Genomic DNA, 27466 nt, shown 5'->3' with positions numbered 1-27466 from the left:
AGGGGACCCAACACATCACAACACATCTTTTCCAAATGATTCCAACAAACCACACGTGCTAACACATCCTCCAAGGTCAACATCGAATGAAACATGTAAAGGAACAATGTAGCACACCAACTAGTGGGCCAAAAACATCTTCAAATGCACAAACTCAATGTGGATCTACACACGCCACGGTGAGACCCATATCAACCTTCAAACTCATCAACCAAAGCATATCCAAACCAAAAGGGCATGATCCAGATAGGATACACCACCACATTCAACCGGAAACTAAACCAACTGACAGAACTGAACTCAGAACAACATAACTTCATTTGCCAAACAAGTCATCACTAGAAAAGTGAACTAGAACATTGCAGGACAATTTTGACAAACAACCACTATCAAAAACAACAACCGCCTCTACCATCTGAGCAATAGAGGACCCATAAAATTGATAGCACAACATACACAAACCGTAAGCATCATATCCACTACACTAACCTTTCGTAAACACCTCAATATCTTCACCAGATCACATAACAATATTAGAAGACTCAATTTCAAACCATCTACAACACATAATGACATCAATGACAACACAAGATAGGTTGACATCAATGAAAACACAACTTAAGTTTCCAATAGTCAAAGGCTAACACCATTATTATTGTTTGCATCTTCTACTTTTTTTAACCCAACAAATCCCTTGTTAGGTATCTTTGTAATACCCCACAAACTTGTCAAAGACAAAAAGCTCCAACCTATGATTTGGAATGGACTCTAATTTCTTCTCATTATTGTCTTTGTTAACCCTACATCAAGGAAGCCTTTTGATCCTATGAATATGCTTGTCCTTGTTATATTTCATTTATAGGGTTTGTAGGCTTATCTTTGCTTATGTATTGGAGTTTAGATTGAATATGGAGATAGGATATCATAGTTATTAGGCAACCATTCCACCAATTTTGGGATTATAAAGCTATTAGGCACAAATACTCTCCCCAAATCATATATCTATGTAGCATAGTAGAATAACACCAAAAGACTTGTTGAAGAACACCTTGAATAAATCAGAATTTTAGAACCCTTTAGATAGCATATAATAACTCCCTTTCTTGGTGGTTTTCGCAACTTCTTGGTTGCTAAGGGAGCCCTAATTATGTCTCGAGTGTAGCACTTCCATTAGAAGACATAGTTATGGGGCACAAAAACCTAAGGTTCAATGTTATCCTTTCTTGGTTTTTGAAACAGGCACTTGTAGTTGTGACTTATCAAAGAAAAAAAAAATCGAATGACTTTGGCACAAAGCAAGAAAAAACCTCAAGCATGCACAAAATTAGAAGAAAGTAGACCCTAGATGTCAAGTGATCTTCAACACACAAAAATGGTTTGCATAATTAATGCAAAGTGGGGATTTAATTTTACTTAAATTGTGTATTATGGCTTGAATTTGAATTTATGGATTCAATAGCTTCTTAGCAATGAGCACCCTAGCACTACCTCCTAATGCAATTCTTTAGCGTAAAGCATTGTCTACAAATCGTTTAACAAGAAACCCTCAACAATGTTAGTTTTGTTCTTGTGAAAGCTCTCAACTTATCATTAAGATACTTAAAGAAAATAGGAATTTACAATTTTTAGGATTCACATATAACTTTGGTAAGGAGGATAACTTGCATATAAATAGACCTTACATCAATGGTTCATTCATGTGTAGGAACAAATTCTTTGAAAACATTTTAAAATGCAATGGTTAATCTTAATTGAAGACAAAATTTATTGCATAGGGTAAAGTTGCACAAAGCCACTCCACAATATAAAGGAGTGGCATGTTGCAACTAGAGTATTGCATGTAAGACAACTTTAACATAAGAATAAATGCCCATACTCACAAAGGGGGCTAATAAAGATATGTCAAACCATATGTGTGAACTTCAAAGCCTGACATGCAATAAATGGGCACTAATTGGTATGTGGCATGGGCTAATGAAAAGATTATATTTGAGTACGCAGTACTTAATGAGTATCACATGATAACATATCGCATAGCATAAAGTTATGAAGCCTACCTATAAGTAACTTGGCAATGTGAAAAAAGATGGCGATGTAATAGGGTGTAGCAACATTTGTGAGATTAACAGTCAAATTCAATCCTTATCTGTTATAGGTTGGACTTGCTTAGAATTCAAGGTATTATAAATTACCAAAAATAATTCCATGTGACCAATTTTAGAGAAAAGGCAAGTAGAGCACAAAAAGGATAAAATAGCATAGCTCAAAGTGGAGAATCACTAGGGATATCATTTTGTGATGCACAAGGCATTTTTGATGGTAATATGAGCTACTAACAAGTTAAGGGTCTAACACCATGCAATAATAGTGCACTTATGCCAAGTGAGGTCTAAACAAATCATTGCATGACACAAATTAAGGAATGGTCAACAAGTACAACCATGCAATGCAAACAATGATTGCTTTGGGCCAATCATTGCATAAATGGGTTCGCTTAGGCCAATCATTGCATCAAGGGGACCTCATAAGTGGTCATCATTAAAAAATAACAAAATTGCAACCAATAAAATCCAACACTAGGATAATTTGCATAAGGTTTTCGCCAATGCTATCAACTAAAGATGTCGAAATAGTCCTACTTTGAGGTAAGCAAATATTGACATCATGCTCTCCCAACCCAATCACAAGATCAACTCAAAGGGTGAGAACCTTAGATGAAGAGCTCTTAACTAGGATATAAGTTAGAACCTTCTAATTATAAGTCAACCATTGTGTACAAAAGGTGCCAAACTTTGAGTAGATTGATTTGTTTGTATATTTCACATAGATCAACTAATCCAAAGACATGTCTAAAGAGGATTGCAACGAATATTCTTCCATAAAAAGAAGCATCAAATGATAAGAGGAGACAAAGGATCATTTGGGGCTAACATCCAAAGTGCTACAATCAATTACCTTATGCTCAATCGTCTACTTTAAAACTCTCATTTGCTCCTCACAAAACCTAGTTGAGCTTAAACATTGTCATGAATTAGAAGGGGGTCAAGAAAGACCATCACCATCCTCTTTGACCTCAAGATGCTTTCCAACAATAGTTGCAAGCCCCACACCTCTTCCAAACAACTCCAACACAAATCTTGCCTACATAGTAAGCCCTAAGACAACTACTCTGACACCACTAGTTTGGGCTAAATTTATTATTATTAATTTATTTTAATTTATTCATTATCTTACCATGTCAATTTTTTCTATTTTTAACTATAATTTATTGTAGTTAGTTGTTGCTTATAAATTAGTTATTTAATTATTGATGACCACACAATAAACTGGGGTTGAATCAGTATAGCAATATTCTATTTACATTCTAAAACCCTTTTAAATACCTCTAAATTTAATCTAAATGAAAAATCAAACAATGAGCAACACAACAACAACAAAGTTTACATGGAAACGATTGCAGGAGAAAACCACTAAAAGAAATTTTACTTGTATTAATCTTTTTGTTACAAATTTTGTAAGCACCAACCTGCTAGACGCACCAACTCCTTCACTTTGTGAGCATAACTCGCTAGAGACACCAACCCCTCATTCAAATTGTCTTCACAAATTTGATATATCTCTCTTCTTCAATCTGCAATAATTCATTTCTTAAATCTGCTATAAACTGATCATAAATCTGCCAAGAAAATGATCTGCAAAATATCTTCTAATTAATAGCTCCTCGTAAATCTGGTGTATATGCTGGATTGTCTTTTCACTCACAGCTCACAGCACACTCGTGTCCTCCATTTTCTGTCTCTCTCTATATATATCCAAGACATGCATTTCCCTTCTAATAAAAGACATTTCTCTTCAACAAATAGATACATCAAATCATAAATCGCCTCTGATAAATATTTTCTTTAAAAAAATACATCTCTTAATCGCACCTCTTTATATACATCTAGTGGTTTAACAACCAAGCGCACCACTTTATTAATTATGTCTTTGCACTATATGAATCGCTCCTTTAGAAGAATAATCACCAATCAAAACCACACCTCTTGCAAACTCGCTTCGGATTATCGACTTTTAACAAAGATTGGTTTGGTGGCAACTAACTTTAAGTGAGTCGGCCTTTATTATAGTAAGTTTCCTTCTAATATCAAACTAGTCGTCGGCCAGCATATTAGTTTGTTTGCATATTAATTATGTCTTTATAATCTAGTCGGCCATCATATTAATTCGACTGTTAAGCTATGAGGATCAGCTGTTAAGGCTTTGCTCTTGTTCCAAACAGATCGCCATATTTGTCCTGCTTCATAGTGTTGATAACTATTTCAAGTTCGCTGCATATTAATGCTTTTTGACATTTTGGATTTTTGCATATATGGAATACATAGTAATGCATTAGATCATCAATGGAAACATTTCAACAATTATTTTATTCATTTGAACTTACTAAAATATTATTAATGCACCATGGCTGTCATTACACAAGATATGCGATTATGCAATGGATGAGAGCAACAATGACTATTAGCATAGGGAAGGAAAGAAGGACTATGTATTCCTTAGTGCCCAAATGAAAGGAGGAGGAGACATTACGATTGGCAACCATACTAAATATTTATTATGTGTTCAAGCAGCCCCAAGAGAAATATAGATCACATCTAAAACTTTGATGAGGGTCAAAAGGCATGAACTCTAGGATAAGGGACGAATGTGGAGGACGATTGATGCAAAGCATAGATTAGGTTCTTTGCAAGGGATATTAAACCTCGCCCTTTTATCTTATTTGGTTTGATAACAATTTTACATTTCTCCTCTTGTGTTGCTCTCTTTATGATGACGGATCATGCAGTTGGACCTGAAACATCGAGGATACTTACATTATCAAAACCAAAAACTATACACAACAATACTATGGACCACGAAAATCATATGGCTGCGATATTAAACCTATTTAGTCCTCAATGTTACTATAGGTTGGTCTTCACAAATCACATCTATGACCTTGCCAAGGGGCAGAAGGCATGAACTCTAGGACAAGAGATCAATGTCACAAAGATAAAGGTTTAGTGTAGAGTATGAATCAAGCTCATTTAGAAAAGAATAACAACCATATTTAGAATTCCATTTTGCTACATGATCCATCTTTTGTTGGATTTTAAATATTTTTGGTCTACAAAACTAGATGGATGTCAAATGCCTTTAAGGTGGCCAATAGGTCTACTATTTATTATTTGTTATACTAAAATCATAGTTGGAAGGAGTAAATAGTAGTGGTTCTAATTAGAATTACGTTTTTATGGTTTTTAGCTCACACGACTAACTATAATAGAACAAAATCTTTGATAAGATCTACTTTCCAGTATTGTTTCCAGCAAAATTCCCAAATGGTAGTGCTTCACTCTTATGAAATAAATTTTATTATGGCTAGGGCACTTGTAGACTCTGTGGATCTAGCAAATACTGAAAAAAAAAAAAAAAAAAAAAGCAAGCCTCTCCACTTCGTTTAACAAAAACAATGGAGAATTGTACCTGCATCATTTTCTTTATATGTGAAATTGTAAAATTTAAATAATTAAAATACAAAAAAAATTGCTGAGAATCTTTTACCAGCTAAACATAAAACCTTGTCTAGACACGACTGCCCATCATTAGAACTATCACCATTTGTTCCCAACCACATCTTAGTGCTTGTGGCAACTTTTCTAGTGTGCCGACTCCCATTATACATCACTCAAATTAAACTTACTAAAAACAAACAACAATAATTTGAATAGTGATTTTATTTATTTTATTAAGGTACTATTCAACCAATGCAATGGAAGGCAATAGCTGGAATATAATACCATTTTGGAATCATTGTACCAAAGTAGGGACAGGAAATTAACTCCCAACATGTCTAGCACACTATTCAACAAAATTAAAATACCAAAAGCACATGCTAAGTTGCAAGCTACTAATTCAGTTGCTTTTCTATAATAAAAAATTGAAGTTGAAAGACTTTTACATGAGACATTTTATTCTAGTATGGAAATGATCAGTGATGCTAAAATACAAGAACAGGATAGACTTCTGTGAAGGAATATAAACTCTACAGCCACCTTGAATGATATAATGCCTCTGTATATTTCCCAGTCCGTGGCTTCCGACCACACCAAAAGCAACGCTCCCTGCTGAAATGTATCCCTTGAATGTGCTTTTAGGCATTTGACAATATTCAATCACAATCTGTTACCAAAACCTATCCTTGTTGACACTTAGATAACCTGCCATCACTTTGCCACCAGTGCTCCTCATACCATCTATAAGGTAGCACCATGTTGATCCAAGGGCCCCCACAAAAAAATCTGCATCAGCAGCCATCAAGAAGTTCACTAAAGGATAATTGGTACTGGTTTCCCTTCCCAGACTGGCCTCATAGAATGGCATGGTCATGTTTCCCACCTGTCGTCTCACATTTGTATAATAAAAGTTCCACCCAACATAGGATTTTGACTGGTCAATGACATCCTGCCATGTGAAGGATTAATACCATTAAATACAACTCGTGAACTAGTTCCCTTGCACATGGTTAGAAGATTGCCAAAGAACAAAGGCCAAAATGAAAAATCCCATAGTACTACTACAGATAACTTTCTTTTAGCTTCGTGCTATGGAAATTTCTCAAGTACCGTGTATTTCTTTGCCGTAATAACAAAATATTTACAATAAGAGTAGGAAAATGAAATGCATATTTGTGCATTGAAGATCTTTCTGCCTTTGATTTTCTTTACATCATATAAATATAACAATGTAGATTAAGATTTGTTTATTTGTAAACTGATAATCTCTATATAAGATGATTGTACTACTCATGAAGTGAAGATTCAAATCTGCCAATTTATGGTCCATTTGAGCAGACAAAAATTTCTAAATGACATTGGCCAAGTATTCAAACTAAACTATACATACATACATACATACATATAAGATTAATAAAATACCAACAAATTAATTAGTATATCCTGTTACTACTTGAGTATAATGATCTATAACGAATCCAGTTTCGTACTTTTTGGCATGTTTTTGAAACAGTGGACTCTCTTTAAGGCTCAAAAATGTATCAGATGGTATGGGACATCAAAATGCCAAATTTGGCAAGAGAGGTCAGAAACCAAGTGTTTTGCTCATTGTGCAAAATCGCCAGTTGCTGAAGGTAGAGAAAATGAAATTGCTGGTTACTGCAGTGGGCGAAAATGAAATCACCAGTTGCTGCATGTGGAGCAATCTATGGTATCCCATCACATTTTAATTTCTCAAATGTTCCTCTTCTCCATACATTTACTTGGCCTCCTTGGCTCCCAGAAACATTGTAAGAGTTATTTATAGTCCATGGGGATGTGTTGTAATCATCTTGATAGCTTGTGAAGCTCTCTAGAGGGCTGTAGTTGGAGTCGTCATAGGAAATTCTCTGAGTTTTCATGACTGCCATGTTAGTGGAGGCAGTAGAAATCATCTGAGAGACTATTGAAAGCTGTTTGAGCCAAGACAAGTAGTGTATATGGCCTACTTACAAGCTTGTGCGGCTTAAACCTCTTGTATTTGCCATATTGGAATACTTAAGTGAGAATTTTCTCATGTTTCAGCTTAAGTTCTCACCTGAAGCAGGTTTTTCTAGGGTATAATTTGTCTCCTATTGTCATTTGCCATTGTTTTCTCTTCTTTGCAATTACTTGTTCATTATGCTTACAAGTTCAGTCTTTAATGCTCTATTAAACCAAAATTAAATCTGAAAGTTAATGACTTTGGTGGAGTATAGTACCCAAGTTTATGGATCATGTAAGTGCATAATTAATGTATTATTCATTTTAGGAAATAGAATTATTTGCTTGATAGTGTTCAAAAAAATTCCATCTATTGCGATTTCCCTGCATGTGACCATCATCTGCTATAAGCCATGCACACCCAATTGACATGTGACAAATATATCAAATCAAAAATATGATTATAGCTGTGCTGCTGTGCAGATGAAACGTAGAAAAATTGATACATCTGACCGGCATTCTGTCCAGAAATGGAAAACATCAGTTGAAAACTTAAACCAACCAGAGATCTATATTTCATTCATTATAAAGAGGATAACAGCCATTTTGAACTTTGTAGTTTATGCGGCAATGATTGGTCAACAGAAGCATCTGCTGATGAAATACAACCACATGCCTGCATATGACAATGCTTAAAAATCCCTTCATCCACATCTTCATTCCCCAGCAAACATGTGCTCTGCTGAGGTAAATTACCGTTCTACTTTAAGAAAGGAAAAATGCCCTCTCACTTAGGATCTGAATAGCTTTGTGTGAAAGTAACTGTAGGCACCTAAAATTAACCACATCCTAATGACACACCTAACATCGCCTCTTTCATCAATCTCTAAACCACACTAGGCCCATCATAACCACATTCTTGTCATCTCAGCACTAATTTATTACTTAGGGCTTAACCTCTAACATTACCTCCTCCATCATTCAATTAATTAAATAGATCATATTAAAGAATAACTAACATCCTACGCATAAAAAAAAACATCCCACATGCATTTCCCTTAATTGATTAGATAATTCGATTAATTAGTCTAAATCTTCAAATCCTAGTATAATCCACCATTAACAGGACAATCATGTCACATCCACAATTTAAAATTAAAATAAATCCAAGTCATCAATCCAATGTCAAACTAACATTAATTCTAGCCATCAAAACAACTACCTAATCCTAACCATCCATTTTTCAGTCTTAAAATGAAATCAAGTTTGAATCCTCACCGTCCATTACCACATAAAGATCTACACCCTCCATTTCACATGTGATTCTCACACGTGTGAATTCAATCACTTGTCAAAATCACACATCCCCATGATTCTTCTTGTACATGTGTGAGAGCTTTCAATCTCCGCCCTTCATTCAAATTAAGATAAACTCAAACCGCCATTTCTCTCAGTCCATGTTTTATCCATTTGCACCTCTCCCAAATTGCCACTTGTAGGCTTCTCAATCTCCCATGCAAGATAGTCAAATCTCCACTATCCAATCCAATATCAAATCCTGGCCCTCTATCTCACTCATCTCAAACCGATAAATCTAGGCCATCCTTAAACATTTCCATCATGAAGACTTTTGCAGGTATATGATGTTTCATTGAGTCTCCAAGAGAAATTCAACACATCATCACAACATCAACACACCACTATTTGGAGCAATCAAAGAAATCATGGAAGGTGTCATGTTTCTTTAAATTTGCATCATTTATCTACATTTCATTTATGGTCTAACCCAAACTGGGAGTTGCACTTTGCATTTGCACTTGGTTCAAATTCTCACTCCTCCATTTCAGCATGCCTAGTTAATAGTAAAAACAAAATACATTTTTTTTGTTGAAAAAACACCTATTTTAGTTACAATAGTTAAATTTCTTCCTATTTTAATAGTAGTTTTATATTCTATCTAGTTCAGTTTTTTTTTTCTTTTTCAAATAATAATAAGTTTTTCGAAAGTTTTTTTAAAGTATCAAATAATTTTTTTTTAATATGTATTTATATATATATAACAAATTACCAAATATCAAAAAAATCATTAAAGGATAATAAAAAAAAGAGCGCCACCCCACACCCCATGCATCCCTTTTTTAAATGTAATTTATATGTATTTTAGGAATTGTTTACAAAAACGAGCATTACAATATGAGTAGCATTAACTCCAAGACCAAATCAAAGTTCAATCAAGTTCACCAATACAACCACCAAAAACATATCACCATCAAAGTCTACCAGAACTTGACCAAAAACAGTCTAGAAACACAGTTACTCCCAATAATAACACTGGTTACTGCTGCACTCATGCTGATCTATATCATAGGTACCAATGGGCAGATCTGCCATATCTTTATAATTCAAGTCCTTCACCGATTTAAATTTGTTTCTAACTATTGGTTCTATCTTTTCCTCTTTCTCTGGTCTGTCAATATTATCCTCTTGATGAAATCTTTAAGAACAACTTCTTCCTTGTTCAAATTGTTTCTGCCTTGGGGAAAAAAAGAGCCCACTTGATCTCCTTTTTGTAAACAATTGTTAGGCCTTCTTCAAGCAAGGTCTGGAATCTTTCTTTTAGAATTTCCAATGTCATGGTGACTTGCAACAAAATAATCATAAGAGTGAGTTCACAGTGAAACTCAGTAAGTCACCTTTTTTTATGTACTAGTAGAGCAGTGGATTGTGAAGGCCTCCAAGTTGAATTTATCAAATATGATGTGGATTCCATGACCTCCCCTTAGGCAAAGCTTTTCAATGTCGTTGTTTATACCAAGTTTCCTTAGTCTTGGTCTTCTTGTGACGTTTTCACACATTGCCCCATTGCATATGGGGAACCCCATTTTTTCGTTTTTTAGGTAGGCATTTTTGCTTAGTGTCCTCGCTTGGCAATAGTTTCTTAGTCATTAACCTTTACTTGTGACAGGAGGTTGGCTCAGTCAGTTGAGGATTAAAATCAAAATTGCAAATGTTGTCAAAATTATCATTTTTGCAAAATGTTGTCAAGGTACAGGGAAACTGCAAAAGATGTCAAAGTTGCTAATGTTGTCATAAGACAAGAAAAGTTGTCAATGTTGCCAAATTGCAAAATCTTGTTAGGGTTGCTAAAGCTGCCATTGATTGGAGTTTTCTATTTGGAATGGATATGCGAGCTAGTAGGGAGAAGTTTGTTTGTAGTTCCATCAGGAACTGCAAGCATAGCCATAAGGTCGTAAGTCTCATGTTTACATTATGGGACCTAAGTAGGGGAAAATATGAAATTTGACTAAGAAAGGTGAAAATTTGTCTGTCTTGAAAACTCTCACATACCTTGCAAGACAATTTTGTGCACTTGCACATGCACAATGCACCCTAGTAATCTTGTACACCCACACATGCACTATGTGCTTCATATGAACCTTGTGATTTCACATTTGTCCTATGTGCTTGAGTATGCAACAATACCTTTCAGCCCTATCAATTTTGTGCATTCAACCATGCACTATGTGCCCATACACTAGATCAAATTTGTGCAAGTAACCATGCAATATGCACCCAGTGCTTTTCCTCTCAAAGTTCGTCCATGTAGCCCAAAACCCTAGATGTGCCCAATTTTGTGTGAACCCTAACCTAAGATGTGTTTAAAAAATTAAAATGATTGATTTTGCAAGTAATTGAGAGTTTTATGACATTGTCTAAAAAATTGACTAAGTGTTGCATCTAAGGGGTCACTTCACACATTTGTGCATGAATATTTGCACTATGTGCCCACATTGTGCATGCACATATGCACTATGTGCCCATATATCTTATGCAATTAATTTTTTAAACACAATCAACATAAAATTTGTGCAAGGGCTTCTTCATTATGCGCTCACTTTGTGTATGTACACAGAAAGAAACGCTTGACTTTGTGTATAAGACCTTGAACCCTGCCCAAGAGGAAAATCAGGTCAAAATTTGGATAAGTAAAACCCCCTCAATTCATGTATAAGTTTGTGTAAGAGTACATGCACTATGTGCCCTCACTTGTGCAGGCACACTTGCACTATGCGCTCCCTTTTGTGCACACATATATGTAGGATGCACTCATGATATTGCAGGGCTGCCTAGCAAATGCACTTAGCAAGGATTATGATCAGACCTTGAGAAACATGAAAATCAGAAAGTAAAGCATGATAAGTCAGACCTAAACTTGAAGACCAGACCCTAAGGTGCTAAAACTCAGACCTAGGCCATAAAATCAGACGTCAAAACATCAAAATCAGAGTTGAAAAATCCTAAAATCTGATCCTATTCACATTACAGAGCACAGGTAAATGGTTTGCAAGTGGTGAATGATGAATGAATGATGCATTTCAACTCTTACTTATACCCTTTCATGGCTGCATACTTTAACCTAGCTGACCTAGGGTGAAGAAAAGTAAATGTAAATACAAGCACTCAAGGTGAGTGCATTAGGCCAACTTCATGTTTTGTGCAAGCATCCATGCAAGATGCGCTCAAAGTTGTGCATCTAATACTTCCAAATGCACTCATATAATAGCCTTGCAAACAAAGGTAAATTTGAATTTCAAATTGCAAATCAAATGTTTCAAATGCCTAAGTCGGCCTAGTTAAGAAGAGATATGACCCATGATGAAATGCATATGTGAGGGAGATGAGAATGTATCATTCAAACATTCATTCAAATGCAAATTCGAAATCATTAAATGGCAGAGAAGATAGACTTGAATCAGACCTGAATTCAGGACAACAATAACAATTTAATTCAATCCTATGCAGAAAAGATTATCCTAAGGAGCAGATCCGAATTTGATGATCAACATCAAGCATGAATTTCCCAGCAAAGGAAATGTCCAAATCAGACTGAGCAAATTTTGGAGCAGGAATTCAAGGACAAATTCCATCAGCAGATTGTCATTTTCAGATTTAAATTGATTTTTGAAGGCATAATTTATGATGAATTAAGTGTGTGATGGATTGCTTTATTATCATGATTCTTGATTTGTTGTTTTGTCTATCAGTTTTTGATGTGAGGATGGAAGGCTAGGAAAGGTGCTCAAGAATGTGAAAAGACCAATAAGACTCAGTTGCTACATGAAGAGGATATCAAAGACAATATCCACAAATCCAATGCAAAGACAGGTTATATGCTCTAAGGTGAACACAATAGTCAAACATCAATAATGAAATCAAAGCAACATTACTCTACACAAAGATCATCACAACCTCAATCACATGGAATAGGCGTCAAAGAAGGAACATCTCAAAACAGAAAGTGCGAAGATCAACATAAGGGAGGAATTTTACAATAATCTTGATTTCCTTCGGAAATCTAGGATCACAGTCAGTACATCAAGGAGTCAATCACATGGAAATGTTCAAGTTCAAGATTAATGCAATATTGTTTTGCTACATGAGGAAGTCAAGGCTTCAATGAGTAAAAGGGAGATCACACTTATACCAGCTAGGAGAAGATCAACATTGCAAAGGGGAGACAAGTTCAGACAAAACTACAAAGATGAGGAAATTTTTGCAATTAGCTTAAATTTCCTTCGGAAATCCAAGGTTACAATCAGTACAACAAGGTATTCAGGGCTAGTACAACATGAAGATGCTCACCACATCAAGTGAAGGCATTCAAGTCAGTGTGCTACAAAGGAGATCAAGGTCGAATACACCATGATCAAATGGGTCCTAGCATCAAGCATTGAAGTCAGAATCAAACACAATCAAGGTGAAAGGCTACACAAGGGTGTAGATTCATTACAAGGAGGAAGATTCTCAAGCATGAGGTGATCAAGATAGATAGTTTCAAAAGAGTTAAGCAAATTTAGAAGGTTTGCTTGATCACTTAGATGATACATTTTGGGAATATGCCCCGCTATCTTCATCACACTGGGCTTGAATAATGTTGAGTATCAAGAGATATGCCTCAATCACAAACAAATTGTGATGATTTACATGCTGCAGCTGAGGTGACATCCTACTCATCACCAACCCAATCAAGTTCTTCCAAGTCAGCATGTCTAGATACATTGAACCTGACTCATTCAAAGGTGGAACAAGGGACATGTGGCATTTTATCAAATATTATTTCACATACCTAACCCCATCACTTATTGGTGCACATTCAAAGGACGTGTCCAATTCAGTGTAATTTTCTTATTGGCCAAGATGGAATTTGTTGTAGAAAACCCTAATTAGGGTTTTTTCTTGTAATCCTGGCCATTGAACTTGAATTGATTTGAGCCATTCAAATGTAATGAATCCTCTATATAAGGCTCAATCTTCTCATCGTAAAGGTTAAGAGTTAATAATTAGTAGTGGGAGATAGCAGTTGATAGCTCGAATAGAGTAGGAGGAAAGGAGATTGTTGCCAATGCTGCTTGTAATAAACATACTTTCTTCATTTTAGTTATGATGATTTTAGTGTGCTATTTCAACTTGTTGCATGGTCTCTACTTCTCATAGTGTAGATGCAAATATGAAAAACTCTTACTCAACAATAAATCTTTTGGCCCAAAATTTTAAAAAAATCGAGACTTGGCAAAAAAGCGGGAAAAAATCGGCAATAAATTGGCAAATTATCAAACATTTGAAAATATATAATTTCTTAAAATATTCTTAAAAAAACACACATACACTAAATTTATAGAACATAATAACATAATACTGGTTCCCATCATATATAAATCATAGTTTGAGTTAAATACATATCATATACCAAAAAACAAGTGCAACTTCTAAATAAGTTTGAGTAAAATACATATCATAGAGTCTAGACCACAAAACAAATACAATCTCGAAAAACATATTAAGTTCAAGCTTCCATATCAATGAAAATTAGAAATAATAGATTTCATCTAAAAGACTAAAGCTCAAAAAAATTTGTTGCCATTGAGTGGGTGCTGAAATAGATGGTGTTGCTGCTGCAATATCCTCAACAGGTGAGGAAATTGCTTCTGTTGGATTAGAAAACTCATCTGCCTCCTCTCATTTTGCCACTTTTGTTGCCCATTCAGCTGCCTCCCTCTCCAACTCAGCTAAGTGATCGTAAGTTGAAAATGGTTCCACATCAACATCAACAATAGCACCATTAGGTTCAGCAATACAATCCGTTGAATATGGATCAATCTCACCTAGGTCAAGTGCTTCAAGTGAACACTGCCCTTGTACCCTCTTTTCATACAGATGAAGATTTTACCGCACATATACAAGGTCATTCAAGCGCTTTTGAGTCAACCTATTGCGTTTTTTTGTGTGAATGGCCTCAAAGACACTCTGATTGCGCTCACAACCAAAAGCACTACAAGGTTGAGATAATATGTGAATTGCAAGCCTTTGAAGATTAGGCATTGTGGCACCATAATCTTTCCACCACAGATCTGCAAGGATAAAAATTGTCATTTATAACTTGGTAAAGATTTTTATAAACTTCAAGATTGAAATAAATGGTAAAATAAATTTAAGAGCATATTTTTTTTTACCTGGCAGCAGGGTGTCTCTCTTACGAACACAAATAGCTGAAGAAAACAATGGCCCTTCTTCCTTCTTATATCAGGTATGGGGTCTTGAATTCTTTCATCAACAACTAACCTCTGAATACATGTGTCGAGGCCAACTTGAACCTCTGCATTTGCTGTGAAAGTAGGGGGGAAAAAGCTTGGGGTTCAAATAGTAGGCAGCACCATGAATATGTTGGCGAAGTTGTCAGTCCCACCTCCGATCAATTATGCGCCATATGGATTCATATTTGGTCTTGTTTGACCCATACAAGTGCTAAATTGCCTCTTTGGCCTTATCCATGGCCTCATATAGATACCCTGTGGGGTTTTTTATCCCATCCACCATCTGTAGAATCCTCACCAACGGTTTTGACAACTAAATATAAAGAATTTAACAAAAATCCGCAGTGTGTAATATTAGAAAATTAAAAAATAAATCATCAATTGAAAATTGAAAACTTACGTTGATGATCTCCTCCATGAGTTTGGCAAATCTACCATAAAAAATGGTCTTCACAACCTTCTCTACTTCAAACTTCCTATAATAAGGGCTCTCCACCCATCTTTCACTCACAAACATCCGCTTCAGGTTGGGCAATGCACCTAATATGCTCTGTAAGTTGAAGAAATTAGTGGCAAAACGTGTGACTCATGAACGCACAAGATCCTTACCATCAGTGGGTTGTCTCATAAGCTCCAGGACCCATGTGTGGTTGTAGACGTACTTTGTGATTTCCCTTCCATCTTCAACCACATTCTTCACCCAACTTAGTTTCCCTACGTCCTCAAGCAACAACACAAGGGCATAATGTTGGATGCCTAGCCTGTAGAAGTTTGTCGGTTGCCACATATGCAACTGCATTATCGGTCACAATCTGAACAACACTTTGCACTCCCACTTCTGTCACCACCTCATCCAACATGTTGCACAAGGTTTCTGCATTTTTCACTTCATTTGAGGCATCAACCGACTTTAAAAATACCACTTGTCCCCCTGAAGCAACTAGAAAGTTGATGGGTGTCCTATTCCTACCATTCGTCCACCCATCAAATAAAATGGTGCAACCATTCTTTTCCCACATCCTCTTTTGTTGTTCCACTAGTTTTAGTGTGTTTTGGACCTCATCTTGCAATAATGGCCCACTCAACTCATAACGACTTGGGGCCTTAAACCCCTTATGTGCCACAGTCAATGCAATAACCAATTGTTGCCAATATGGACTAGATGCAATGCTAAACGACATACTATTGTAATACCAAAATCTAGCACATGCCACCTTTGCCTGCTGATGCACTTCCTTATTCCATGAAGTACCTTGCAATCCAGGTTATGAAAAAACTAGACATATTGCTGCCCACCCCATACTTCCCGATCTTGTAGAACTGAGATCTGTCATTGGGGCTGCCATTGCCTCCGTTGTCCTCTTTTTCTCTACCTTTTTTTTCTCATAGTTTGAAAGCCTTGCTTTTCCCTCCCTCTCAACCTCATTAGGACAATTTTCACATGGCATAATATTCTAACTAGTGATCCGTTAAATGTAATATTTGAGTTGGTGTATGCCACCGGCCATAGATTTCATGCAATGATTACAAATAACCTCTCCTTGCAATGCACTTGGTGTGCCATGTTTCCGTAAAGGATCCCTCTTTCTACCACCAACTTTACTTCCACCACCTCCAGATGCAGAAGCCATTGTCTTTTATAAAAATTTAAAAGAAACCTAGCAAAAGAGAGAGTCAACATAAAAAATTAATAAAACCATCACATCCATAGTTTACAACTTTATAATTATATAAAAAGAAAACATGAATACTATGTGTCAAAAGATTCATGAGCATGCCAAGTAAGGTTTAGAATCTTGGCCTTCACTATTATATTCTTGCTAGACTAAGTTGGCTAGTTTAATATGACATTTATTTTTTCCAATTGATTTTAATAAAACTATATGTGTAGTTTTCCAGTATTGGGGAAGTTGTAGACCACCTTCAATCTGATTTCAGCGAGTTTGGACTACATTGTATGCTTAAGGATTGTAAATCTAGATCATCCTTCCATGTACTTAATAATTTGTATGGGTACGTGTTGACGTGTATCTTATACACAATCATACACAGAATAAAATACCGACAGGCATCTTATCCTCTCTTGAGAAAATAGTCTCTAACTGCTGAAGATCTGCAAAAAGGATCAGTTAGATGGACTCCAAGGTTCTTTTAGTGGGGTCTCCACGTGTGGACAAGCTTTTAGTGGTATGATGTGATTTGCTGTTTCCTTCAAGGCTTCTTACGGATTCAATGGTTCGAAGATTTCACTAATCTAAAAAAGAACTTTCAAAAAAATGGAAAAAGGATAGGGTTTAAGTAAATCTAATCTAGCCTAACCCTAGGAACGACTTAGCATGAATGAGATTTGGCAAGACTCAACCAATTTCAATTTTGCCATAAGATAACAACTCAACTGAAATTAGTGCGATCTTCTAAGGTAATAATGGTGTTCAATGCATCAAAGACCAAGGACACTACTACGAAGGTACATATCCTAGATGCGAAAATGCTTGAAGGTTAAGGACTCAAAGTGTTTTCCAGTCGACCACGCAAGGCGTTCCTACAATCAGCAAGAAGCTAGTGGTTTGGATTGCGAATCCTACCAAATATCAAATCTCACACTTAGTCTTTCTAATTAACAAACTACTTTGATTGAGCGTGATTCAAGTACATCCAACAACCATGAAGATAACTCAAGAAACTTGCAACAAAACACCATAACTTCAATATTTTATTGATTTCCAAGTCATCATATACAACAATTGCTTGAACTTCTCTCTTCAAGACTCAATCTTGCTACAAAATAAAAATTGCTTACAATTCTAATCTCTCTATTTCACTCTTAACTCTATTCTCTATTAACTGACTATTACAAATGAAATGGAAAATGGGGGTATAAATAGCATCCCCACTTACAATGAAAGGTCCAGATCGAAAGCAAATCAACGGACAAGATCATGACACCTAAACCCTAATTAGGGTTTGTTACAAATGACCTCCTTTTTACTGAACAATATTAAATACATAGCCAAATATTAAATTTGGCACAAAAATCTAGGAGGTATCAACCAATGAGAAATAAGATGTCATGTCATCTGTAACAACCCTTCATCTAGAATCTTATTCCCTTTCCAATTTTCCTTTTTAGCATATGCAATGAACTTTGTCACGATTCCTTCGATTTCTGTGATTGGAATCTCGGGAAGATTCTTGATACTCTCTTCTAAGTGGATAACCTGATCAAATGCATCTAGAAGAGCTGTGTCCCAAGTAGGTTCATTGATGTGACTGAAATATGTCCTCCATGCACCGACCTCTCTCTCAAGCTTTCTATTCTTTTCTACTTCTTCTCTAAACTTATCCTTCAATGCCTCAAATGTGTCGGTGGCATCATCTAAAGTCTGCTCTGCTGTGGATGGTCCTAACTCAATAGTCTGTATATGATAGTCTTCTGCTAGGATCTCACCCTCATATTTGTCTGCTGCCGGTGTAGCTATCTGCAGTTTTCTAGATCCAGTCTCATCTCAAATCATCTTGGACATCTTTGTAGCCTTCTTCTTCTCTGTTGTCATATGTGAGCGTCGATTCCATGGATTCTTCTACTCGAACTGTTCTACCTTCTGGCCTGGAAGAAGTACCTGGTGTTTGATCTTTGTTAGCACCTTGCTTTTTCTTGGAAGGCTCTTTCTTTTCTGATCTTTCCTTTCTCTTTGAACCTCTCGGATGGAGATTGCCCTCACTGGCACATCGAAGGTTACCTTCACCTGAATTCCTAGGATTAGGATTGCCTTCACTAACACTGGCTCCACCTTCGGCTGGCTTTTCTTCCAAAGTAAAAGACATGGCTATGCCTTGTTCTCTCAACTTCTGATGTTGAACGTCTACCCATCTGCGAGTACAAGACAAGACTGGTGCCATCAAATCATCTAAATCCACGGCTTCGGGCTCATTCCAATTCAAACTTATTGTTTTGCTCTCCCTATCATATGAAGATTGGATGTGCCTGCCGTTGTCCTGAGCTTGGTCGGCTACTCTGTAAATCTTACATTTCCTGATGAAATCCAAAGGCAATCTAGAATGTATCTTGCGTTTTACTTCAAGATCATCTAGGAGATTCATCATAAAATCTTCAATCTGGTACTCATGTCTAAATCTCCTACCGACTGTCTCCTCTAAATGTCCATGAGGATCAAAACTATTCCTCCAAGCAAAAGATGAAAAAGGATACAAGGCTAACTCCCTCTCTGCGTCATCCATGGCTGAGACATTGGGACATACCTCAACTGAATTACCCAAAATAATAGGTACCTGAACTCCATTCTGATGTCTGTGTCTGAATGCCTTTACATATGCTGCCAACTGCCTTGTTACTTTAAGTAACACAATTCTATCTGTAGGGTACCTCGGCAACATGTATGGAGGTAAAGGACATCCATACACTCTAATGTAAGTGAACTTGGGAAACTGAATGAACCAAGCACCGTACCTCTTGATTAACTCCTGGGCATCCTGAGATAATCTGTTGTGAATCCCTCCTTGCAACGTCCTGGTGATGTTCATCGTGAAAGTATCATTGATTAACTTGTAGTTCTTCCCTGGTGGATGATGCAAGTAGGTATAGGATTCACAAACTCTGACCTCGCCGGGTCCTCTTCCAATCACTCCTCTGTGAGGTAGTCCTGCGTACTCAACGCTCCTGATTAAGGCATAGATGACGTATGAACTCATGTGGAAGGACTTAGTAGCCCTGAGTCTTCTCAACTGTACGTCTAAGCAATGGCTAATTATCCTAGCCCAATGTATTGTACCCTTTCCTTGAACAATCACCTGGATGAAATAAAACATCCATTTCTCAAAATAGAAGGCATGAGGTGCTCCTGTAACTCTGTTGAGCATGGTAATCAAATCTCTGTACTCCTCTTGGAAATCAATCCGGTGTGGTGTGTTCGGTACTTTGCTCAGACGGGGACGACTCTTAAGTAGCCAGTTCTTGTTGATTATGCTTAGGCAAGCATCTGGATCATCATCGTACACTGATCTGGCTCCTTCAATGCTTTTGTATATCATGTCCCTGTGCTCTGGAAGATGGAAGGCTTCACTTATGGCCTCCTCTGAAAGGTACGCCAAAGTGTTTCCCTCATTGGACACAATTGTCCTGGACTGTGGATTGTAATGACGGGCACACTCGATCATTAACTCGTGGCACTGAATAGCTGGAGGAAAACCAGCCGCCTTGATAATGCCACTCTCTATTATTCTCCGGGCGACAGGTGATGGCTTGCCGATGTAAGGGACCTCTCGGAACTTCTTCGTGCTAAAGTTTCCCAAGTTTGTATTTCCAATGTTGCTCCACTTGGACACGATCTTGGTCTCCACCTCTTCAGTCTTCTGATCTTCTTTCATGAGAGCCGAGCGACTGGTGGATGCTCCCGCCTTTGGGGTCGCCATACCTACACAACATTTCATTATAAGAAATAGATTTTTGCAATAAATAACGTGGATAAGAGAGATAGATTTTAGGAAACCTCATGATAAGTCCCTAGAGTTATCATTTCCTAAAATACAACGATTGAGCTAAGAGATTTAAAATTCAAAATTTGAAAATTTGAAATATGACGATGAATGAATAAAACAATGACAATTAAATCGCCATACCTCGATAGAGAGCTAACACTAGAATGCAAAAACAAGATTCGCCTAGGCAAAATTGAGGTATAAAGATAATCTTCAATATGATCCCCTCAAAATTGACTTCGCCACCTCTGGAGAGAATGTGATCTTCAAATTCGCACAAATAAATCTCCAAGTCCTTAGCAAATTCGCCTTAGGCGTGATCTTGGATGGATCTTCAAATTCGCTCTTGGTGTGGTCTTCGAATTCGCACCACCTTTGATTTTCAATGCAATTCGCACCTCTTCAAACACACTTCGAACGCCTCACACCACCTTGGGAATGTCTACGCCACCATGGTTTGAAGTCGCACCACCTTTGGAATGTCTAAGCGCGCCACCCTTGGTCTTCAATTGAAATCGCACCACCTTTGGAATGTCTTCGCCACCTTGGATAAATAAAACTCGCACTATATTCGCCTCTTGTCAACTCGCATGAAGGAAGGTAAAATAATGATGTAGAAAATGATAATTCTACCCCCCTTATATAGCGCTTGCATCCTTTACCCCTTAGGCCGACTTAATAAAAATAAAACCATTTTTTAAATGATTTGCAATGACATAACAAGGCCGACCTCCATATATGAGCGCTCAAATCGATTTTTTATTAATTAAATAATTAACTATTAATGCCTTGCGTTTTTTAAATTGCAAATTTCGATTTTTAAATAAGGCAAAAATAATTAATAAATGTTTAACGCCACATTAAATGCCAATAAAAAATGGATTTTTTAATTTTTTAAATTGATTTAGCATTTAAAGTAAATTCGAATTGTTTTAATTTGGCGCCAAAACTGGAAAACAAAGGGACGTACCTCATCGCTCTGGTCCCTTGGAGAGGGACAGGAGCGATCGATGATTTTGGTCTAAATTCTTGCATTTTCAACGTTTAACTCCTTCATTTCCACGTCCCAAATCGATCATCTGGTGGTCCTTCGAACTTGGATTTCTTTTCTTGTGCGAGCAAATGCATCCCATGACCATTATCGCCCTGGTCCCTTGGAGAGGGACAGGAGCGATCTCCATGTTTTTGCTTGAAATTCTTCATTTTGGTACGATCCTTTCCTTGCATCATCTTTTGAATGTCATTTAAAACCCTGTGCGTCCTTGATTTTCAAAGAATATCATGTGTTTTGATACATTAAAGGGACCATCGCCCTTGTCCCTTGGAGAGGGACAGGAGCGATCCATTATTTCTCCTTGATCTTGGCGACTTTTAAACTTCGATCCTCTTTGCAATGTCCTCCAAATGTCGTCCTTCGCACTTCCTAACCTCGCCTCGCCTTGATCTTTGAAGGAACGGGAGTGTTTTAATAGTGTCGCCTTGGTCCTTGTCCAAAGGACAGGAGCGATGGGAGACTTTTAACTCGATTAGCAATGTTTGGACGTTTAAAACTCTTGCAAACTATCTTCAAAGATGTCCTAGAGCATATGTAACCTTGTGTATCTTTGTCTTTACGTAAATCTTGCATGGATTAATCTAATATATCAATATCGCTCTAGTCCCTTCCTGAGGGACAGGAGCGAAGTTCATCATAACATGCTTGTTCTTGTTTGTACCAACTTGCAATTATCTTCATTGCGTGGAATGATGTCCTTTCGACCCTCTTGGTAACTTGAAACTTGTTTGCCTTTTGAAATTTACGCCATTATGTAGATATCGCTCTGGTCCCTTGGAGAGGGACAGGAGCGATCTAGGTCTTTAGAGTGCAAATCCTTCCATGTGATGACTTTTGCAACGTTGCGCTTGATGGAAATGCCTTGAAATGTCCTCGCCACCCTTCGTCCTGACTTGGATCGGCCTTGAACCTTGGAGGGACGACCTTGAACTTTGGAGGGACGCATCATCACCATTGTATCGCCCAGGTCCCTTGGAGAGGGACAGGAGCGATCCTTCCCTTGTGGCTTTCATCTCACTTTGCCATGCGCTAAGTTTATATTCAACGGATTCGTCCTTCTTTACTCTATCCGCCCATGCCTTGACATCATTTGTAATTTTGCAAAAAAGGCAATTATATCAAAAATCGCTCTGGTCCCTTCCTGAGGGACAGGAGCGAACTAGGCATTTAACAGTGGTATGGACGTCCCAAAAATCTTCAATTTATATTCAATGTGCTCATCTCGTGTTCTCCTTTGTTTTTGAACGTAAACTTGCCTCGACCCTTGTCTGGATTTTGCAAAATGAAGGAAATCGCTCTGGTCCCTGGGAGAGGGACGAGAGCTACAAGGTACCTCGCCCTGGTCCCTTGGAGAGGGACAGGAGCGATTTAGTCAATATAGGTCATTTTCCTTCGTTTTTTGCATCTCAAATTATATTCATTTGGCAAAGTATCTTCCTTCGGACGTCCTCAAATCATTAAGTTTTCAAAATCTTGCAAGGACAAGGCGAAATTTGAATCGTAGCTCCGGTCCTTCACTGAGGGACAGGGGCGATTTTCCTCCTGGAGGCATTTCTGTGCTCATGAAAATCTTCAATTTATATTCAATGGAAAGGTCTCGTCGTTCTCCATCACTTCAAACGTAAACTTTGTCTGGACTCTGCAAGGACAATGAGATATTTGAAAATGAGCTCCCGTCCTTCACTGAGGGACAGGAGCGATTTTGCTCCTACAGGCCAAAATAACAAGATTTTTCACATTTTAACACTTCACGAGGCGAAAACAAATCAATTCCAATGCCTAGGATCAATGTTCAAAAAAGTCAAAATTTGGTCAAAACATTCAATCAGACAAAAATTCATATTGACGGTCAACACTTAGACAAGTTTAAGCTCTGCATGAACATTCCAATTGAAAAAAAATTAGACCATTTTGGCGAAATCATTGCATTCAAAATTTGCATTCTAGAAAAGAAAGCTCAAAAGCTCTCAAAAATGACTGGATTTTGGCTTGAAAAGGCAAAATTTAAAACCCTAAGGCTTAGCCCTAAATCCAGACAACTAACTGACTAACAAAACCCTAAAAACGAAAGCGAAAACAAGCGAAAAACAAGCAAAAAGAGGGGGTCCCCATTTGCGATGGGGCGATGTGTGAAATGGTCACAACAGTACGCTATATTGCTTCTTGTTTGTTAGAGTGATAGGCTGTCTAATTGCAGTAAGGGTATTTTAATCTAGGTGTTTCTGTTACTAGCATTAGCATTACAAATTTACACCACACCTGGTTGAATAAAATCTGGAAAGCAATCAAAGCTACCCTCATTGACACAGTAATTATAGCCTGTATAGATTTTACATGTAAGACAAACTTACATATTAGTGTTCAAGCTCAATTAAGTCAGCTATGTAAATTCACATAGCATCTAAAAAATTTAATAATGTTAGGGAGTCTTATGTAGAAGCTTGCTGAGATTTTAGACATGTTACTTGAGAAATAGTTCATTTCTTACAAAAAATAACTTCAGCAATAACTGTGTTGGTTCCCAAAACCACAGATTGGAAATCCTAGAGCTTTGCCAACTCTCCTACTAATTTCTCAATCAGCCTTGGCCAACGAACAAGAATGGTCAAAGACCAAATTCCTCTGCACTTTAGGCTCCACTAGACCTAGGTGGGTATACCTCAATCTCCAAAGCACAAAGAGATTTCTTTATAGTGAATTTAAACTTAACAGATTAGCTGTTTACAAGAATGGCAAAATATTTCCTTCAACTATGTTTTATTATGTGCTTTTAACTTGCTTTAATCTAAGAACTTGAATATAATTGATAATGAATAAAAAGCTTATAAAAGAATGCTGTTGGAACCTTGAGTGATTATGAAAAACAATGCTAGTAGAAATTAGTAGTATGTGTCTTCGGTGAGGACCTTATGTAAACCAAATTTACTCATAGAAAACTAATAATAGACCACTGCCTTGTCTGACAAATTACATGCTACTTAATGGACAAATATTTGTAGTCTTTGGAGACAGCTTGAAAAAACTCACAAGTATGCAAGACTATCATTGCAGTGATTTGAATGTACGTTATAAGAACAACAAAAACAATATTGTTACTTACATAACAACAAGTGATAACACACTGCAACAAACCTTATTAGATTTATCCAAAGGACTTTGACTCATCAACATCATATAACATGAGACGATCTGAAGATAAAGACAACAAATCTTGTATATTGATTTCTGGATAATAGGTATACAAAAGCTTCAGACTCACAGGTACTTCATGATATAATTGCTTGCACAAAATGACTTTTCATTTCTACAGACCTGTTTTACATAATACTACTAGTCCCAAAAGACAATCTAAAAGATAGCGGTTTTTTCTTACTTCCCCCTTAAAATACAAAAAAAATCCCTATATATATGTGACTAAAAAGACGTAAATGAAAGGACACACCCTTTCATTAGTACAAACTAAAACTAACAAAAACCTAGCTAACTCCCTAACTGCTATAACCAAAACACATTATAATGACACAGACTAGTTCTTCCCATCCAACCTTTGACCACACTTCTGGATATGCCGAAGATATCCTTCATCTTTATAGGTGCAAGAGTTGAAGATGATGTCTTTGACTGCTACCTCCGTTGTAACAAAATTTTCAACCTGTTCCCCTGTTTCATTCATATCCAAAGTATCTGCACGGGCAATGCTAAGGGCTGCACTGAGTAGGGATCTGCAGTCAGAAATCCACTGGTCTTTATCCTTTATTACCCTTGTATCATCCACCACACTTGGGAATCCATGATTAACAATCCTCTGACACTCCTCATATTCAATTTTCAAATCTGTTGTGAATTTCTCATGAGTATCAATCAGTTTTTTGATCTTGTTGATCTTTTTGTCACTTTGTGTCTGATCCTGCAGTAACATGTTTAACCGATCAAAAATCCTCCAGTGAGATACTGTATTATCCATGTTTCTCTGGTAAACAGCCCAGAATTCCTCTAGTATTTTCTGCAGATTCTCATATCTTTTAGACAATAAGACACATGTTGTGTCTGCCCTTATGTTTTGCATCCTCTCCTTCAACTTCTTGTTTTCTTTGTGCAATTCTTCACACTTCTTTTTCAGTTTCGATTCATCTACTATCTGGGGTACAGGCTGGCCCCTGCTTCATAAAAGTTCCTCATACAATGATTTGTATTTTCCCGTTTCTCTTACCAACATCTTCATTTGTGCTTTATTTAATTTTGAAATGTCAATTCCCATATTCGTTGTGACCATGGGATCCACTTCACCAACCTTTAACTTCATCATGTGACCGAAAGCCTTATCCACATCTATAATCTTCGGTCTCTTATTTGGAGGATAAAGGGCCCATAAAAGCATGGCCTCATCATCTGGATCATATCTTGATCCAATAAAAATATTGTTCATGCCTTGAATATCTAACATGAAATCCTTGTTATCTGAATGCAATAGGCTATCGAAAATGAAAGACGCACTAAGGTCCCAGCCTGGGAAAAGAACTATTCCTGCCTCTATAAGAAGTTGCCTTCCCCTTTGAGGAGTCATGCCTTCTAACTCTGAATTGATATCAACTTTCAGTTTTCTAAGCATCTCTGCCTCATTTTCTGGGGGCACATTTGGCATTGCTTCTCTTAGCCTCTTTCCTTTGAAATGATACAAGGACTTAAACTCCTTTGATTTAATGAAATCCACATCAGACACAAAAGAAGTATGCTCTTCTAGCCTAACATCCACATCGGCATTCATCCTCGCAATAATTTGGTCTTGTGCTTTAGGTTCCTCCTCCTTTTCAGGCATTCTGAATCTCGAGACAGCCTCATTCTCACCTGATTCACTTTCAGTTTCCTGCAGTCTTTGTCTCTTTTCTTCCAATTTCTGGTTCAAATCCTGAAAGATTTTCATAGCTTCTTCAGATTCCTTGTTTCTGAAGATGTCCAAGGCTTTAACATGCTCATGAAAATAGTCACCCAGATTCTACCCCTTTCTGCTCTGGTGTATATAGCCCTCCGGGTCAAAGTTTTTTCTACTTGTGTGCTCATAAAGATTATAATCTTCTATTAACCTCCTGTCAATAATTTCATACGCCTTTGTGGATACAATGGTGAAGTCACCAAAATGCAGGGTCCCGGGTACAAAAACTTGCTTGTGGGCACCCCCAAAATGCTGTGCATTAGAGACACTCATTTGTCTCACAATCTCCAGATAGCAATTCTGTCAGGCACAGGCTTTGGTAGCACATAAGGAGCACCTTTGAATCCAAAAACCCTAACATATGTGAAGTCTTGACATACATACCAATCACCCCAGTTGTGATTCACCCTTGTATCCCCATGCTCACGAGGTCTAAGAAATCTTTTGATTTCTTCTGAAAATGATCCATCAAAAGAAACCCCAAAAGTTCTATATAATGGTTGAACAAAAAACTCTTCAAATTTGACATAATGAGATCTCATGAACCGAGAATCCCACAGTGACACCCACAATTGAACTGGTTGCTCCTATCCATCTTTACCATGAACATTTAGTTTCAAATCTTCAGGCCACAACCCCCTGTGTCGTCCATAAAACAAGATAATATGCATTAACAATGAATAAAACTTAAAAGATTTATCAAGGTTATTATGAAGGCTTAAGAAACCCTCATGCATCTTCTCGACAACATAAGTAGCATAATCAAATTGTCTCGGCTCATGCATTTGTGTGTCTGCAACAAGTACTAATGGTCCTATTTGAGCCACATCAGGAACCTCAACTCCTCCCACTTGACCGCATGCCATATACGTATACTGTA

At 37.1% G+C, this 27466-nt stretch overlaps 1 protein-coding gene across 3 annotated transcripts in view; it reads right to left on the bottom strand.

Moving 5' to 3' along the window:
* Positions 1-5756: 5756 nt before the first annotated feature.
* LOC131079044 (uncharacterized) overlaps positions 5757-27466 on the bottom strand; it is a 171900-nt gene continuing 150190 nt past the window's right edge. For all 3 annotated transcript variants that reach the window (XM_058016924.2, XM_058016932.2, XM_058016940.2), the window contains one exon: positions 5757-6501. In XM_058016924.2, the coding sequence (XP_057872907.1) occupies positions 6223-6501 (279 nt within the window). In that variant the 3' untranslated portion in view covers positions 5757-6222. The remainder of the gene's footprint in view (positions 6502-27466) is intronic.

Source organism: Cryptomeria japonica, chromosome 8 (assembly GCF_030272615.1).
Source record: "Cryptomeria japonica chromosome 8, Sugi_1.0, whole genome shotgun sequence".
NCBI lineage: Eukaryota > Viridiplantae > Streptophyta > Pinopsida > Cupressales > Cupressaceae > Cryptomeria > Cryptomeria japonica.
The sequence above is the reverse complement of the archived record's forward strand: the minus strand, read 5'-3'. Positions and strand labels throughout refer to the sequence as shown.